Source organism: Geotrypetes seraphini, chromosome 2 (genome assembly GCF_902459505.1).
Source record: "Geotrypetes seraphini chromosome 2, aGeoSer1.1, whole genome shotgun sequence".
Classification (NCBI taxonomy): Eukaryota; Metazoa; Chordata; class Amphibia; order Gymnophiona; family Dermophiidae; genus Geotrypetes; species Geotrypetes seraphini.
The window spans coordinates 394,664,993-394,683,844 of record NC_047085.1 but is presented as its reverse complement, the minus strand read 5'-3'; the positions used below and the strand labels follow the sequence as shown (position 1 = coordinate 394,683,844).

At 44.2% G+C, this 18,852-nt stretch overlaps 1 protein-coding gene across 4 annotated transcripts in view; it reads left to right on the top strand.

Moving 5' to 3' along the window:
* The window catches only part of FAM221A (family with sequence similarity 221 member A), a 226,730-nt gene that overhangs the window by 173,822 nt on the left and 34,056 nt on the right, over nt 1-18,852 (top strand). For all 4 annotated transcript variants that reach the window (XM_033930865.1, XM_033930866.1, XM_033930868.1 and 1 more), the window contains one exon: nt 6,016-6,222. In XM_033930865.1, the coding sequence (XP_033786756.1) occupies nt 6,016-6,222 (207 nt within the window). The remainder of the gene's footprint in view (nt 1-6,015; nt 6,223-18,852) is intronic.

The window sequence follows — 18,852 nt, the reverse complement described above, 5'->3', positions numbered from 1 at the left end:
TCCAGGATCCACCATCTCTCCCTTTCTTTTCCCAACGACCCTCCTATCCAGTATCTCTATCCCCCCTCCACACCATTCCTTGTATCCAGCTTCTCTCCCTTTCTGTTCCTTCCCTCCCTAAATCCCATTGTCCACCATCTCTCTCCCTCTCATCTGTTTTTAGACCCATTATTTCTTCCCCCAAAGTCATATGCACGTCTCTTTGAACCCCCCCCTTCCCTCCCTCCCTCCGTGTGCTTCTACACAAGGGCCCCCTTCCCCTGAAGGTGTGTCCCCCCTGAAGGCCTGCCTGTCCCCCCTGAAGGCCTGTACCAGCACCCCCCCCAGAAGGCCTGTGTTTTCCCCCTGACCTCCCGCATATCCATTTACCTCATTTAAGTAGCCTGCAGAGAGGCAGAGTGGGGCAGGGGGCCCAGTGGACTTGTGTGCCTAGGGGTCCTCAATGAATTAATCCTGCCCTGCGTGCATCCATTTACCTCATTTCAGCAGCCTGCAGAGAGGATCACTTGTGCTAGCGATCTCTGCAAGCTGCTATAGGCCTTCAGAGCTGGGGTTTTTTTAAAAAAATCGTGCAGCAGTCTGATGGCAGCAGAAGAAATGCTGAGCTGCTGTGGGTCCAGTCTCATGGCAAGAGCTGCGGGATCCACACAGAATACTCTCTTCCTCCTCCTGAAGCCTGCCTGCCTACCCCCAAGCCGACCTGCCACCGATTCTGCCTCCTGCCACTCACCCTCTGCCCACCCCACTGCTCGCCGACTCCATTTAACACTCCCCCCCGCTGCTGCCGCAACTCCAAAAGGGCCAGGCGCGTGCAGCAATTGTACCCGCTGATCCATAAGCCTTCCCCTGACATCAATTCTGATGGAGAAAAGGCTTATGGGCTGGCGGCGTGCAATTGCTGCATGCGCCTGGCTCTTTTGGAGCAGTGGCAGGGAGCCGGCAGACGGGCCGCAAGCAGATGGGCCACAGTGTAGGCAAGCACAAACAGCAGCATTGTCTGCTGAGGCAGGGAAGATGTACACAGAACCACCACTGCCACTTGCAGCCTCCTAACCCAAGCATGATGTGATGTCATCGTAGCAGCGCATTGGGCCCCTCTGAACTCCTCGGGCCCGAGGCATGTGCCTACCGGGCCTACCCTTTAATCCGGCCCTGGATACAGGGGAGGCTAGGGGGGAAACTGGACACCAGCACTTCCTGACTGACCCTCGCCTTCTAAAGCAGGAGCAGCAGCAGCCGGCCAGCAAGAGGCAGCGCTGCAGCTCCTGCTTTAGGGGGCGAGGGGGGAGGGTCAGTCACTGAATCGGGAGGCCCATTTTTTGTTGTTGTTTTAAATCGATTTGAATCGATTCGAATCATGAATTGGGCAGCACTACTGCCTACACCTGTGAGGAATAGGAATGAGCAGGGATTCTCTCTGCCTTCCCCTTTGGCGGGACTGCAGAATGCAGTCAGGAAAAAAACCCTTTTTTTTTCTGAACAGGGACAAAATGGCTCCCCTGCCTGTTTGTGTGTATTTTCCCTTTGTCCAGTGTTGGGCTTGCTTGCCTATGATCCAGGCTATAAGAACTGGACCTAGGGTAGACAGCCCTGTTATTCTGCTCATCGGGGAAACTATTATGATGGGCTTTAAACCCCTTTGATCCCGGTTTACCCTGATAATTCCCCTGTGGCAAGTGGGGGATGTCACTAGAATTGCCATAGTACATAGTCTTAAATACCATGAAAGGGCAAGCAGGGATTTTTGGGCCTGGAAACACACAGCCAGATATGACCAGCAATAGTGCAGAAAAGTTCTTTATTGACTTTAAACAAACATAGAAACATGATGGCAAAAAAAGGCCAAATGGCCCATCCAGTCTGCCAATCTGCAGTAATCAGTATCTCTTTCTCCGAGAGATCCTACGTGCCTATCCCAGGCCTTCTTGAATTCAGACAGTCTCTGTCTCCACTGTTCCATGCATCTACCACCCTTTCTATAAAAAAAATATTTCCTTAGATTACTGCAGAGCCTATCACCTCTTAACTTCATCCTATGCCCTCTCATTGCAGAGTTTCCTTTCAAAGGAGAGACTGGACTCATGAACATTTACATTATGTAGATATTTAAATGTCTATCATATTTTCCCTCTCCTGCCTTTCTTCCAAATTATACAGATTGAGATCTTTAAGTCTGTCCCCATACGCTTTATGATGAAGGCCACACACCATTTTAGTAGCCTTCCTCTGGACCAACTCCATCTTTTTTATATCCTTTTGAAGGTACACTTCCAGAATTGTACACAATATTCTAAATGAAAGTAGTAGTAGTAGTATGCAACCTAGCATCCTTCTAGCTCCCTCGCTTCCCCTGATAGTTTGGTCTTAAAGTGGAGCTATCAGGAAGCTCTCCCCAATTTTTTTTTTTTTTTTTTTTTGCATCTGGGTTTGTGCTTTGCACCCTGCAGCATTATCACTTATTTCAAAACTTTACTCTGTTATGGCTGCCAAATCGCTATGAAAAGACAGGAAGAAATCTAAGCTCCTGGAATTCAAGATGCCCCCACCAAGCTCCTTGGTCTGCTCTGCATGGATGGCAAAGATGATGGCTGAAGTAACAGCAGCAGTACAGGTGTCTTTGGACAAAAAGCTACAAGCGCTTTATGACAGAGTGGAGGCTGCCACAAATGGCTTGATAGCTTTGGGCTTGAGTTCAACCAAATGCAGCAGAGAGTGAGTACATTGGAGAACAAGGTGAATTTCGCAGATGCACCTTTGGCTTTAATCAACAAGCATCTTAAAGACATGGAATATAAAGTTGATGATTTAGAGAAGCAGTCAAGAAGGAATAATTTGAGATTAATCGGCTTACCTGAATCACTTAAAGACAGCGAGTTGACGTGATTTTTGTAATCCTGGCATACAGAGTTAGTGCAGTTTGGCCCACAATTAGTTTAGTTAAGTTTATTTATATATATTCCGCCTTTGTCCACATTACATAAGAACATAAGAAGTGCCATCTCCGGAACAGACCCTAGGTCCATCAAGTCCAGCGATCTGCCCCACCAGGTGTACTCTGGCATAGTTTTAGTCCCCATATCACTCTAAGGTTCTCATAAAGAGAAGTGCATCTAGCTTACCCTTATCCATGTCACTTTATGCCACTCATAAGAAGATGTACATCTAACTTACCCTTAAATCCTAGAACGGTGGATTTCGCAATTGCCTCTTCTGGGAGAGCATTCCAGATGTCTACCACTCGTTGCGTGAAGCAGAACTTCTTGATATTTGTCCTGAACTTGTCCCTCCTTAGCTTCAGTCCATGTCCTCTTGTCCGTGTCATATTGGACATTGTAAATAATGTTTTTTCCTGCTCTATTTTGTCGATTCCTTCCAGTATTTTGAAAGTCTCGATCATATCCCCTCGCAGTCTCCTTTTCTTAAGAGAGAACAACCCCAGTCTCTTAAGTCGTTCCTTGTAATCCAGGCTCTCCATACCTTTCACCAGCTTTGTTGCTCGTCTCTGCACCCTCTCTAGCAGTTTTAGATCCTTCTTTAGGTATGGAGACCAATGTTGGATGCAGTATTCCAAGTGTGGTCTGACCATCGCTCTATAAAGCGGCATTATAACTTTCTCCGATCTATTCGTGATTCCCTTCTTTATCATGCCTAGCATTCTATTCACGTTCTTTGCTGCCGCTGCGCATTGCACCAATGGCTTCAGAGTCCTATTGATTTATACACCCAGGTCCTTTTCCTGTTTGGTTTTTCCCAGAGTCGCACCTGACATACTATACTTGTGTTCCTTATTTTTTCTGCCTAAGTGCATCACTTTGCATTTTTCCACATTAACCTTCATCTGCCATTTATCTGCCCAATTCTCCAATTGGCTCAAGTCACTCTGGAGTTCCTCACTGTCCTTCTGCGATTTGATGGCCCGGCATAGCTTTGTGTCATCTGCAAACTTGATGATCTCACTGGATATTCCATCCTCTAGGTCATTGATGAAAATATTAAATAAGATGGGCCCAAGTACCGAGCCCTGGGGCACACTGCTAGTCACATTTTCCCAGTTTGAGAGCTTCCCATTTATGCCCACTCTCTGCCTTCTGTTCTCCAGCTATTTGCCTATCCATCTTAGTATATCTCCTTCTATTCCATGGCCTGCAGTTTCCTGAGGAGTCTTACATGTGGCACCTTGTCGAACGCTTTCTGAAAATCCAAGTATATAATATCCACCGGTTCTCCATTATCGATTTGTCTGTTCACTGCCTCAAAAAATTGAAGTAGGTTCGTCAAACATGACTTCCCATTCCTGAATCCATGTTGGCTGGCTCTCATCAGGTCGTGTGTGTCTAAGTGCCGGGTTATGCTATCCTTGATTGGCGCCTCAACCATCTTCCCAGGGTCCGACGTGAGACTCACAGGTCTATAGTTGCCCGGTACTCCTCTTGATCCTTTTTAAAATATCGGCGTGATGTTCACTATCTTCCAGTCGTCCAGTATTTGTTCTGTTTTGAGTGACAGGTTGACAAGTTTTTTGCAATAGTTCTCCGATTTCCACTTTTAGCTCTTTCAAAACTCTCGGATGAATTCCATCCGATTCAGGAGATTTGTCACTTTTGAGCTTGTCGATCTGGTGGTAAATCTGGTCCAAGTCCACTTCTACTGTGGTAAGGCTGTCCTCTGTTACTCCTTTGAACACTTTCACTGCTTCTGGCATTGTTGTTCTTCTACGTGTTGAAAGAGCATACCGAATGGGCCCTCAGAGATAGATTGGTGCCAAACCATGTGCAGTCATATACTTACTTTTAAAATGTGCTCATAAACAGGCTATTATGTGTCCACTACACTAGGATCTCCTTGACTTATGAGAGACATCATATTCTTTGTTTCCTGAGGCTTTTTTCCTTCATTACTATTAAGTGTTCAGTGTATACATTCATTTATTTATACTGGAATGTTTGAGTTTTGATAGTTATATTTCCTCCAGTCCTTCTATTTTCATCTTTTGAAGTGACTTAAATATTGCCACAATAAATTAAGTGAAGCTGTGTAAGGGCCCTTTAAGTTAAGTTGAGGGGCAAATAACGCAACTTAGGGCTCCTTTTACAAAGGTGCACTATGTTTTTTAGTGCACGCTAACCACGCACTAAATGCTAATGCGTGCATGTTAGTCTATAGATGCGTTAGCGATTAGCGTGCATATATTTAGCGCACGCTAACACATAGTGCACCTTAGTAAAACAGGGGGTTAATCTTAATGTGCTTGATACAGTAACTTCCCCACTTAGGGCTCCTTTTACTAAGCTGCGCTAGTGGTTTTAGCGCGCGCTACAATGCCGTGCGTGCTAGACGCTAACGCCTCCATTGAGCTGGCGTTAGTTTTTCCGTGTAGCGTGGGGGTTAGCGCACGCTAATCTGCAGCACGCATTAAAAACGCTACCGCAACTTAGTAAAAGGAGCCCTTAATGTATTTATCCATGCAAAGGACAGCTTTTATAGGTTCACAACTTTGTTTTGCAGGAAAGTTATTTCACTTTATTATGTGATGGTATGTTCTGAATAAATTATTGGGATTCTCTCATGATCTTAAAGAGTTATAATATCCTAAATATATTCTTTAAAAACTGGGGCAATTTTCAAATGCTGAGGGGTTTACAGGTCACCTGTAATTTAATTCTCAAAGAGAAAATGCCTATGTAGTTTTTTTCTGAAAATTCAGACATGAAAAGACTATGGCTTCAAAAGTACTTATAGACTTTACATCTGCTCTATAGCAAATATAATTTACACACAAACTAAGCACAGGAATTTCAAAATGAAATCCTTGTGTGTATTTTACCTTTCCATCCGTGCCCCTTTTTTTCCATGCCTAAAATTAACTTCTGTGCCTTTGAAGGGTGAAGAGTGATAACTGCTTAATTATCTGAACAAATTCATTTGAAAATTGTTCTCATATTGAATAATGTTCATATAACAGGACTTAGTAGAATTCTCTGACAAATCATTTTGCTTATTTTTTTCTGAAATCAGGTTCAAAATGTTCAGGATTTCACAGTTCTTTTACTTGTGGTTGTGGTCAGCCAACATATGCTCATGAAACAATAGTGGAAACAAAAGAAGAGCGTTTAGCCCTTGGAAAGCCTGTGGGGCAAGATGTTCCATATGCTGCAATGGGAGGATTAACTGGATTCAGCTCATTAGCAGAAGGTTACATGAGACTAGACAACAGTGGAATAGGTATGAGAACTATACAAAGGAAATTTTAAAAATGCTAGCAAATTGACACAACATATATGAAAAACAGTCGTGAAAAAACTAGGACACCCCATGAAATATTCAGTTCTTTAAGAAATGTTCACATATCGATATCGAAATCTTTTTTTATATATCTCTGTAAAAGAAAGTGATATAATTGCAGGTAAACAAAAATTTTCCATGATTTACTCATGAAACAAAAGAAATTCACAAAAATGTGTATTCCAACTGAGGAATAAATTAGGACACCCCCACATATCCTCCCACTTAAAGTGGCTCAAATCACACACAGGTGTATCACATCAGGTGCACATGATTAGAACATCGTTACTCAGCATTTTGAAGGAGGTTTGCCCTACTTAAATCTCGGACATTTAGTTTAGTGTGCTCATGACTGCTACGGTGAGAGAACACCATGGTGAAATCAAAAGAGCTGTCTGAGGCCTTCAGAAAGAAGATTGTAGCAGTTTATAAGTCTGGTAAGGGATTTAAAAAGATTGTGAAAGAATTTTGCATTAGCCATTCCATGTTCCATAAAATAGTGTACACTTCTTCCTCCCTATTCGCGGGGGTTAGGGGCAGAGCCAGCCCGCGAAAAGGGAAAATTCACGAATAACTTTTGGGCCAGCTCTGACCCACCCCCGGACCTTACCTGGTGGTCTAGTGGTGACACAGGGAAGGAGCAATCTTCCTACACTCCTGCCCTGTGCAGAGCTGTGCTGTGGTTCCCCTGGTCTCATGAGACTACAACAGGAACTCCCTGTAGGAAGATCACTCTTGCCCTGCTAGACCACCAGGTAAGGTCCATGCTCCTGGGGCAGCTGCTCGCCCCTTCCGTCTCTGATCGCCCCTCCCCCTCCACCTCCAATCGCCTCTCTTTTCGCCCCGATCCATGTCCCAGGGCCATTTTTTTTTTCGATGCCAACAACAATTCTAAGAGGGGGGGCCTGGAAACCACCCTCCTGCGAATAATTGAAACTGAACGCTGAAACTGCGAATAGGGAGGGGGAAGTGTACAAGTGGAGGACTTTCTAAACAACTGCCAACAAGCCTAGGTCTGGCTGTCCAAGCAAGTTGGCGCCCAGAGCAGACTGCAAGATGCTAAAAGAAGTCTCCAAAAACCCTAAAATGTCATCACAGGACCTACAGCAGGCTTTTGCTATTGTTTATGTGAAAGTGCATGCCTCTACAATCATAAAGAGACTGCACAAATTTAACTTGCATGGGAGGTGTGCAAGGATGAAATCTTTGCTCTCTAAGAGAAACATCAAGGCCAGACTGAAGTTTGCCAGAGAGAATGTAGCAGACACCAGGACTTCTGGAATAATGTTCTATGGACAGATGAGTCTAAAACTGAATTACCGTATATACTCAAATATAAATTGGGATTTTAAAAAATGGGAGTCCTGATTTATATTCGGGCCAGCATCCATTGCACACCTGCCTCCTTCCCAGACATTACAGGCCTCCACTGGGCTGCAAGGCTCTGCACCCTGTCCCCCCTCCCTGCCCTGTCCATCTTACCTCCTCTGCCGCTGGAATCTCTGGTGGTTCACCGGGTGTAGCAGGCAGGAGCGAGCTTTCTGCGCTCCTGCCCTGCTGCAAGTTCTGGCTTCAGCCGCTGAGCGGTACCGAACAGGAGCCTGCTTTGGCGCTGAGTGGGAGCTATTCAGGAAGCCACTTAGCGCCAAAGCGAGCTCTCACTCGGTACTGCTCAGCGACTGAAGCCGGAACTCGTGGAAGCGATCAACCGGGTTAGCTGCTGCGTAGGAGTGTGAAATGCTCGCTCCTGCCTGCTACACCTCTGGACCACCAGGGATTCTAGCGGAAGAGGAGGTACAATGGACAGGGGGGAGGAAGAGGGGGACAGAGGTGTGAGCCTCTGAGGGAAGGAATGGGGCTTTGTGCAGAGCCTGGCAGAGAGGAGGCTGGGTGCAGAACCTGACAGGATGGAGAAAAGGGGGCTGGGTGCAGTTCTTGGCAAGGGGAGTGGGCTGAGTGCTGAGCCTGATGGGATGGAGGGAAGGGGGCTGGGTGCACAGCCGGGCAAGCACTTGAGTATTAAGCTGCCTGACATATTCGAGTCAACTATTTTTCCTCGTTTTGGGGGGGGAAATGGGAGTATATACGGTATTTGAATACAAGAAAAGAGGACATGTTTGGTGTACACCAAATACAGCATTCCAGGAAAAGAACCTCATGCCAGCTATGAAGCATGAGAGGTGGAAGTGTCATAGTTTGGGGATGCAGGAACTGACAAGCTCACCATCATAGAATCCACCATGAATTCTACCGTGTATCAGAGAGAGTGCTTGAAGAAAATGCGAGACCCTCTGTAAGAAAATTAAAGCTGAAGCAGAATTGGACCCTTCAACACAACAATGACCCAAAACATGCCAGTAAATCCAGCAAGGACTGGCTGAAAACTAAGAAATGGAGAGTCCTGGAGTGGCCGAGTCAAAGACCTGATCTTAATCCCATTGAGATGCTGTGGGGTGATTTGAAACGAGCTGTACATGCAAGAAACTCCTCAAGCATCTCACAGCTGAAAGAATTCTGCATTGAGGAGTGGGCCAAACTTTCCTCAGACCGATGTCAGAGACTGTTAGATGGCTACAAGAAGCATCTCACTGCAGTTATTTCAGCCACAAGGCGTAACACTAGCTATTAGGGTGTAGGGTGTCCTAATTTATTTCTCAGTTAGAATATACATTTTTGTGCATCTCTTGTTTCATGAGTAAATCAAGGAAAACTTTTGTTGTTTACCTGCAATTACATCACTTTCTTATCCAGAGATAAATTTAGAAAAAAGATTTGACATTGATATGTGAACATTTCTTAAGAAAGAACTGAATATTTCTTGGTGTCCTAATTTTTCACATGACTGTATACAATAGAAGCAGTGGAAGCTTAATTTCATAGTTCATAGCAAAACATACTATCATAATCATAAATTGTTTAATATTTAAACATAAGGCTTCTCAAATACAGGGTTTTTGTACCATAATTGTTGACCACCAAAACAGCCCCTCCCTTTTACTAAGCTGTGGTAGAGGTATCTACAATGGCCCAGAGTGCTAAATGCTCTGATGCTCACTGAATTCCTTTGAGTGTCGGAGCATTTAGCTGCCCGGCCCTTTGTAGAAACCTCTACTATGGCTTAGTAAAAAAGGGCCTAAATTTGTTCAGTAGTAAAATAGTTTTATGCCATACATACTGTGGATCATGTTTCAAGACAAATGTGTTTTTATCAAGAAAATATAGCTATAAAACAATTACTGAATAAAAATCCAGAATAAGCACCAAATAATATTTTGCCAGATAGCCCAGTTCATTTCCAGACATAAACAGTGTCTTATCAAGGGGGAAAAAATATAATAATAATAATAACTTTATTTTTCTATACCGCCATAGTCAGACGACTTCTAGGCGGTTCACATCGAAAGAAGGCTGGACATTCAGCGAATTACAAATGCATGAAGGGAATGTTACAAAAGAAAAGGATTGTAGGGGAGGGAATGTAAGAAGGGTTGAAAGGGGGAGGGAAAGTGAGAGGGGTAGGAATTACCTGAAGATTGCTTTGAGTTTGTAGGGGGAAAAGCATAGTGAGCGCGGATTGGTCTGTTTAGGTGATGAATTTGTCAAACAGAGTGGTTTTGATAGATTTTCGGAATGCGTTGTAGGTCTGTCTGGTTTTATTTATGTAGTTTCCCAGCCACGGTTGTTGTCTGTTAGCTTGGAACAGGGGAAAGCCTCTATGTATAGAGTCGCAAAATAAAAAGAGTAGAGGTGAAGCAATGGTGCTCCTACAATGAAAGAAAAGAGAACACCAGAGGGTCAAACAAAAATAAAAACCAACAATTTATTGAACAAATATACACAAGCTAAACTATACAGTTTAAATTCATACATGCATACATGTAAAAGCAAGTAGATTCATGAGGCAACAGACACTTATTGGGTCTGTATTTGGTGGAAGCCTTTTTTGCAACAATAACCATGTGGATAAATCAGTGTGCGTGATGGTGCAGTTTTTTTCCAATTCTTGGCAGACCAGCACAAATATTTTCAAGTTGACTTGGAATTGTCTATGTACTGCAATTTTTAGGTCTTGCCACTGATTTTCTACTAGAGTCAGATCTGAGCTTTGACTGCGTCACTGGATAACATTCATATTCTTCTTGATGAGCAATTACATTGGTTTTGTTCCTAGGATCACTGTCTTGCTGAAAAGCAAATCTGTTTACCAGTCTCTAGTTGACATAGTAGAATGTGTTTTCCCTAAGATCTGTCTGTAATGCTTTTTTCTTCTCCTTTCGGACCTCATCAAGGAGAAGAAAAAAAGCATACATCTCTTACAAGCAATCAGGAAAACAAGACTCTAGGGAAGTCTATCTGGCCAAGTCAAAAGCTGTCAAAACAGCAGTTAGGGAGGCCAAATTCCGCATAGAGGAGTCTCTAGCGAAGAACATTCAGAAAGGAGATAAATCCTTCTTCAGGTATATCAATGACAGAAATAAGAACTCAGGCGGGATAGTACGTCTTAGGAAACCAGAGGGAGACTATGTAGAAGCGGACTCGGAAAAAGCCCAACTGTTAAATGAATACTTCTGCTCAGTCTTCACCCGCGAGGCGCCAGGACTCGGCCCTCAGCTACAGAAAAGGGTTGACACAGATGACCCGTTTAGTAATTTCGAGTTTACACCCAGCGGTGTCTACTGCGAGCTGTCAAAGCTTAAGGTTAACAAGGCAATGGGGCCTGACAACCTACACCCCAGGGTGCTCAGGGAGTTGTGTGATATCTTGGCGGAACCACTATCCGCGCTCTTCAATCTCTCCCTTAGTACGGGTAATGTCCCGTTGGACTGGAAGACGGCTAATGTCATTCCACTCCACAAGAAAGGCTCCAAGATGGAGACAGCAAACTACAGACCGGTGAGTCTCACATCAATAGTGTGCAAACTAATGGAAACTGTAATCAAACGCCAATTGGATACAATCCTGAATGAGGAGAATCTACGTCAACATGGATTTACTAAGGGGAGATCCTGCCAATCCAACCTGATCAGCTTCTTTGACTGGGTGACGAGGAAGCTGGATGTTGGGGAGTCCCTGGACATCGTATACCTGGACTTCAGTAAAGCATTCGATAGCGTACCACACCGCAGGTTGCTGAGCAAGATGAGTTCTATAGGATTGGGCGACACATTGACGAAATGGGTTGGGAACTGGCTTGGAGGTAGGTTTCAGAGGGTAGTGGTGAACAGCACCCCCTCCGAAATGACGGAGATAATCAGTGGAGTGCCGCAGGGCTTGGTCCTGGGCCCGATCCTATTTAACATCTTTATAAGAGACTTGGCAGAAGGGCTGCGAGGTAAAATAACATTATTCGCCGATGACACCAAACTAAGCAATGTAGTGGGCAAAAGCACAACAGACATAAATTCAATGTCCGACAACATGATGCACGACCTACTCCTAATGGAGTGCTGGTCTAGGTCCTGGCAACTCAGCTTCAATGCCAAAAAATGCAAAGTCATGCACCTGGGCAGCCAAAATCCATGCAAGACTTACACCCTTAATGGCGAGATCCTAACAAGAACTGAAGCAGAACGAGACTTAGGGGTGATCGTCAGTGAGAACATGAAGACTGCCAATCAAGTGGAGCAAGCTTCATCCAAGGCAAGGCAAATCATAGGTTGCATACGCAGGTGTTTCGTCAGCCGTAAGCCTGAAGTCATTATGCCATTGTATAGATCCATGGTGAGGCCCCACCTGGAATACTGTGTGCAATTCTGGAGGCCACATTACCGTAAGGATATGTTGAGACTGGAGTCGGTCCAGAGAATGGCCACCCGGATGGTCTCGGGACTCAAGGATCTCCCGTACGAGGAACGGCTGGATAAGTTGCAGCTGTACTCACTCGAGGAACGCAGAGAGAGGGGTGACATGATCGAGACATTCAAGTATCTCACGGGCCGCATCGAGGTGGAAGAAGATATCTTCTTTTTCAAGGGTCCCGCGGCAACAAGGGGGCATCCGTAGAAAATCAGGGGCAGGAAACTGCACGGGGACACCAGGAAATTCTTTTTCACTGAAAGGGTGGTTGATCGCTGGAATAGTCTTCCACTTCAGGTTATTGAGGCCAGCAGCATGCCCGATTTTAAGGCCAAATGGGATAGACACGTGGGATCTATTCACAGAGAAAGGTAGGGGAGGGTCATTGGGGTGGGCAGACTAGATGGGCCGTGGCCCTTATCTGCCATCTAATTCTATGTTTCTAATCCATCTTTCCCTTAAAATATGATATGTTCTGTATTAAAGGGGAAGGGAATATAGGCATGACACATACTGGTAGCAACTGTACCTGTCCAGTGCAAAAGAGATGCAAGTCTTGACAAGCAGGTTCTTTCCCCAAACCCACAAGTATTGCAGAAGGCATCTACATTTTTCAACTCCTCCTCCTTATGTCTCAGCTCTTCAGTTTTTCCTTCTGCAGCGAGTTGAGAAGATATCTTTCATATCTGCTCTGAATATATTTTATTATTTGGGGGTTTTATCTGAATCATGAGGCTTTCAGTGCTCCAGAGGACCCCAGTACCCCTGAGGCAGCTCTGTCTGGGAGAAGATGCAGACTTGCTGAGCGTAAGTCTGCAGATAACAGAGTAACCCTTTTAGGGAACCTGTTTAGCTAGCCTGCATTTTCATTTGTGGGGATCAAGGATTGTTCCCCTGTAAGCTAGGCTTGCCTCTGATTTATCAGGTGCTTAAGTGCAGACTAGCCCCATGGTGGTCCAGAATGGGCTTTAGCAGGTGCTGTATGCGTTTCCCTCCCCCTGTTGTGGTGTGTAGATTAATGGGGTCCAAGGTATCAGTTCAACTTTGGTCCTAATGGCAGCCCGAAGATCACAGCTTTGTGGACAAGAGGCAGTGGTCTTCTCTGAATTCCAGCTGCAGTGTGAGCTGAGGCAGTCAAAAGTACCAGTACAGCAACAGTGCAGCACTATGAATACAGCTGATACTAATCTGTGGGAAAAATCGGGGAGGGGGGTGTTCCCCAAAATTCAAGTTTTGGTGATTTCTGGGGCTAGCTATCGGGTGTTCAAAAAAAAAAAATATATATATATATGAGAGAGGAAAAAGGATCTCAGACACCTGCTCAGAAACTGATGGAATACTAAGGGCTCCTTTTACGAAGGTGTGCTAGCGTTTTTAGTGCATGCACCGGATTAGCGTGCGCTAGCTGAAAAACTACCGCCTGCTCAAAAGGAGGTGCTAGCGCGTGCTATTCCGCGCGTTAAGGCCCTAACACACCTTCATTGAAGGAGCCCTAAAAGATTAAAGTCTTAGGCTTATCAGTTCCAGATTTCAATCACTGATCCTGTAAAAAACCTCTCATGCTATTTTGTTATTTTTTAACACCTTTAAAGTTTAAGCTGACAACACAACAATTTTCTCAAGCCAATCCTACTTTTCCAGTCCTAAGTACATCCCCGGAAGAAGCTGATTTATGTTTGGCGAAACGGGCACCATCGGGATTGGACTGGTGCAATCATAAACTTTTTTTTTTTTTAAATAAAATCTTTATTCATTTTTAAATCAAATCAACAAGTGCACAAAAATATATCATAAAGTAAATTCCAATATAGCACTGTAATATCTAACACATAAAAACCAATAGTGTAAGATCCCCACCCACCCACCCTTCATCACATTTTCAACAAAATAGAATATACTATTTTATACAACATATTATAACATATCTTATTGAATTACACACCAAATCCACCCTCCCCCTTGAGTGTGCTAAATAGAACTAAGAAAGAAAAGAAAAGGAAAATAAAAGAATTGATGCCTATTCATCACAATATTTTTCCAATGGCCCCCATATCTTTGCAAAGTTATTATATGTCCCTTATTGTACCGCTATTGCTCTTTCCATCTTAAAAATATGCCATAACGAATTCCACCAGAATGTATAATTAAGATTCTTGTAATTTTTCCAATTATTGGTTATATGTTGAATGGCAACCCCTGTCATAACTAATAAAAGTTTATTATTATGTGACGATATTTGACTCTTCTTCCTCATAGCCATTCCAAATAAAAGAGTATCGTAGGAAAGTGCAACATGATTTTCTATTAAAGAGTTTACTTGAGTCCAGATTGAATTCCAAAATAACTTGATGAAGGGACAATAATAAAGTAGATGATTTAATGTCCCTGGTTCCAGATTACAATGCCAGCATTTATTAGACTTAGAGCTATCTAATTTTTGTAAATGAACAGGGGTCCAAAACGCTCTATGCAACAAAAAGAACCAAGTTTGCCTCATAGATGCTGACTCTGTAGATCTCATCCTCTAAGACCAAATTTGTGGCCATTGAGATGCAGAAATCTGATGCTTAATCTCAATGCTCCAAATGACTCAATCATAAACTTGAGATAAGTTTGATGGCTCTTTTCTGCATCAACAGTCCCAAATTGATCAGAAGTATAACTACTCAAACACAACAAAAAGGCCATCAGTAGACCTAAAGAAATATAAATAGCTCATACATAAAAACGAAGACTAAATATCTCAAGTGCCCGAAAACGGTGACCAAAGCCAATCATAGTCACTCGGCTTATATCAGGGCTATCATTGATACAGCGTCTTATTTTCTCTATGAGCAATAACTCTCTAAGAAAGTAGAATTATGAACTGATATAGGCATTAATTTATGCTGTATGGTACTTAGCTCGGGTCATAAATCACGCCCGGCTTTCATCCCCGACGGAAGATCTCCGTTTCGCTCTGGATAAACTAATGAGAGCTTCTTCAGGACAGCATTTTGTTATGCCGATTATTCTAAAACAAGAAAAATATATATATAAGCATTATTTTATTAAATTATTAAATTAATACCCCATGTATATATCACAGGCTAAAAGCAACTAGGTCTAGCCGTCACGGAAAGAATCAAAGAGACCACCCACTTTAATTTAAAGCCACTGGCGTAACTACCTCTTGAAAATAGCTATTAATTTAATTTAATTTATTACAAATCATACCAAACTTGAAAACCCAAATAACCCATTTTACGTACAAGATTTAACACCCGCAACTACATATAGTCACAGTGTGGAAGTTTAAAGATCATCAAGACTCCTTGACGAGCACTCTGATTATAACAATTGTCGAAGGCGTCTTACATCATAAGAACATAAGAATTTGCCTCCGCTGGGTCAGACCAGAGGTCCATCCCGCCCAGCGGTCCGCTCCCGCGGCGGCCCCTCAGGCCTATCACTTGTGTAGTGGTCCCTGACTATTCCTATAACCTAGCTCAACTCCTATCTGTACCCCTCAATCCCCTTATCCTCTAGGAACCTATCCAAACCTTCTTTGAAGCCCTGTAACGTGCTTTGGCCTATCACGGCCTCCGGAAGCGCGTTCCATATGTCCACCACCCTCTGGGTAAAAAAGAACTTCTTAGCGTTTGTTCTAAACCTGCCCCCTTTTAATTTCTCCGAGTTCCCCCTTGTACTTGTGGTTCCCCACATTGTGAAGAATCTGTCCCTGTCTACCTTTTCTATGCCCTTCAAGATTTTGAAGGTTTCTATCATGTCTCCTCTAAGTCTCCGCTTTTCCAGGGAGAATAGCCCCAGCTTTTTCAATCTATCAGCATATGAGAAGTTTTCCATACCCTTTATCAGTTTAGTCGCTCTTCTCTGGACTCCCTCAAGTACTGCCATGTCCTTCTTGAGGTATGGCGACCAGTACTGGACACAGTACTCCAGATGATGTCCGGAATGACATCACATCTGCTGCAAATCAGCAGTAACGTGAGCCATAATAGAGGACAGAAGACACAAATACTGACAGTCAAGATCAACTGTAGCCAAACAGGGACTGTTAGCAGTTAAGGTAAATGTAAATCCTTAGAAAAAGACCTGCCAATTTAAAGATATATTGAGGCCTTTAGGTTGTAAAGATTGCAAACGATCTAGCCATTTTTGCTCTATTCGTAATAATTTAGTACCCCTATCCCCCCCTCTGCACGATTCTGGGACTCTGTCAATAATCATGCATTTCAGTTGTTCAAAAGTGTGATTGTAAGTTAGAAAATGGGCCACCAGCGGAGCTTCTTTTCTCTGCAGATGTAAACAGGACTTATGTTCAGACATACGTATTCTGAATTGCCTGGTGGTCTTACCAATATAAATTTTTGAACACGGACATATTATCATATAGACCAGTGTTTTTCAACCGCTGTTCTGCGACACACTAGTGTGCCGCGAGATGTTGCCTGGTGTGCCGTATGGTGCAGACACTGATTAGGCCTCAGGCCGGGTCCCGCACGCGCTCCCATGAGACTCCCCCGGTCCCCGCTGCTGTTCAGTTTCGATCTTCTGCTCTGACGCAACCGGAAACAGGAAGTTGCAGCAGAGCAGAAGATTGAACACTGAGCAGCCGCGCGTGCGCGGCTCTTTGGGAAAGCGTGCATGTCGCCGAAAAACAAAACCTACAAACTAAGGTGAGGCGAAGGGAGAGAGCTGGCTAAACAGTAGGATCGATTGGGCAGGCAAGTGGTGGCTGCGGGGATCGTGCGATCGCTCGTGTTCCCGGCTCAAATTGGAAGGAGGGAGTGAAAGGGAAAAGGATTCTGGGCCAAGGGGATGAAGACGGAAAGAAAAACCCACAGCAGGAAAGAAAGGGAAGGACAGGCAGGTGAGCCAGATGCTAGAAGCAGGGGTGGGGGAAGAAAGAGGGAAAAAAGCTAGATGGGGTTGAAAAGAAGAGACACACTGGTATGGAAGAGGAAGATAGGGGAAATCTGGACACAGGAAGGTAACAGAAAGAGGGGAAATTATGTGCATGGGGCATAGGGACAGAGACATAAAGGGGACATGCCATGGGGATGGTATATGGACACAGGGGGGGGCAATGACAGATACATAGGGGAGATATTAGAAATGGAGAAAATAGGAGCACAGAAGCGAGATGGTTTGCAGTGTTCCCGCTAAGCTGCGCTGGCGTGCGCTGGCGCACAAAATATTACATCGCAGCGCACAAGTTTCACGTCACAGCGCACACTCGAGCGGAGGTGAGAGGAAGCGGCGGCGGTCTGCCCTGATCGCCTAAGATGCAGCAGCGGCGGCTCCTTTCATGATCCCCGTAAATTACGGGGATGCCGCCGCTGCTGCATCTTAGGCGATCAGGGCAGACCGCCGCCGCTTCCTCTCACCTCCGCTCGAGTGTGCGCTGTGACGTGAAACTTGTGCGCTGCGATGTAATATTTTGTGCGCCAGCGCACGCCAGCGCAGCTTAGCGGGAACACTGATGGTTTGTGGGGATGGGACAGGGACCGAGCTCGCAGGCTCCAGTGGCTTGCACAAATTACATTGTAACGTGCCATGAAAATAAGAGGGAGGAGGGTAGATAGATAAGCCACGTGAGAGGAGCTGAAGGGTAGTAGAAAGGAACAGATGGTAAAGGAGGGAGGGAAGGGTGGTGGTGGAAAGGAATAGGACAGACATTGAAGGAGGGTGGAGAGGAACAGACCCCGAAGGGAAATGTGGAAGACAGAGTGGGAAGAAGACAGATGCCAGACTATGGGGGAGCGGAGGGAAGAAGATGGGTGCTAGACCAATTGGGGGGGGGGTGAAGGGAGAGGCACAGTAACAGCAAATGGAAGACGTAGAGAGAAGACACACAGTGGATGGAAGGAATTGAATGAGAAGATGTGGAAAGCAGAAACCAGACAACAAAGGTAGAAAAAAAAATTATATTTATTTATTGCTTTAGGATAAAATAGTATATTAGTTGTGTTGATAAAAATTTATAAACATAGCCCTGCCAGCTGAACATCTCTTTCTCTAGTTCAGCAGCAGGAACTTTGATTTATAAGAAAGGAATAAGCTAAATATTACAGTACTAAGGCTTATATGGATGCAGCGGGGACGGTGATGGGGCGGTGAATGGGATGGCAGTGGCGGTGACGGGGCGGTGAAAGGGATGGCGGTGATGGGGCGGTGAAGGGAACGGCTGTTGACGAAGAGCTACGTGTGTGTCTTTCTTCGATTCCAGCCAGAATATCAGCTTTGTGTTCAGCCAAACAGGCCCAGTTTTCGCACTGAATAAAGTATTTTATAATTTTTCACTATTCTGTTTACTTAATATTTCATAATAAAGTAATTATAAAATACTTTCTTTGTGTTTATTTGATTCCTATTCAAGAGAATTACTTTATATATAGTCAATATAGGCACAGAGTTAAATTTTTTAACATTTTCTAATGGTGGTGTGCCTCGTGATTTTTTTCATGAAACAAGTGTGCCTTTGCCCAAAAAAGGTTGAAAAACACTGATATAGACTACGTAATCCGACCTACAAGATGTATAATGTCTCAAAGCATAAATTTTGTGATTTAACGGATTTTCAAACGTGGCCCCTTCTACAGTTAGAGGACATATTTGACAGTTCCCGCATTTGGAATGATAACCATTCAGAACATCACAATGTGTGTTACCATCTGCTTTTAAACTCAGATGTTCCTTCAGATTACGAGATCTAGTGTAAGCCAAACGTAGGCCAACATTTTCAAAACATGGGCTACCCTGTAGAATTTT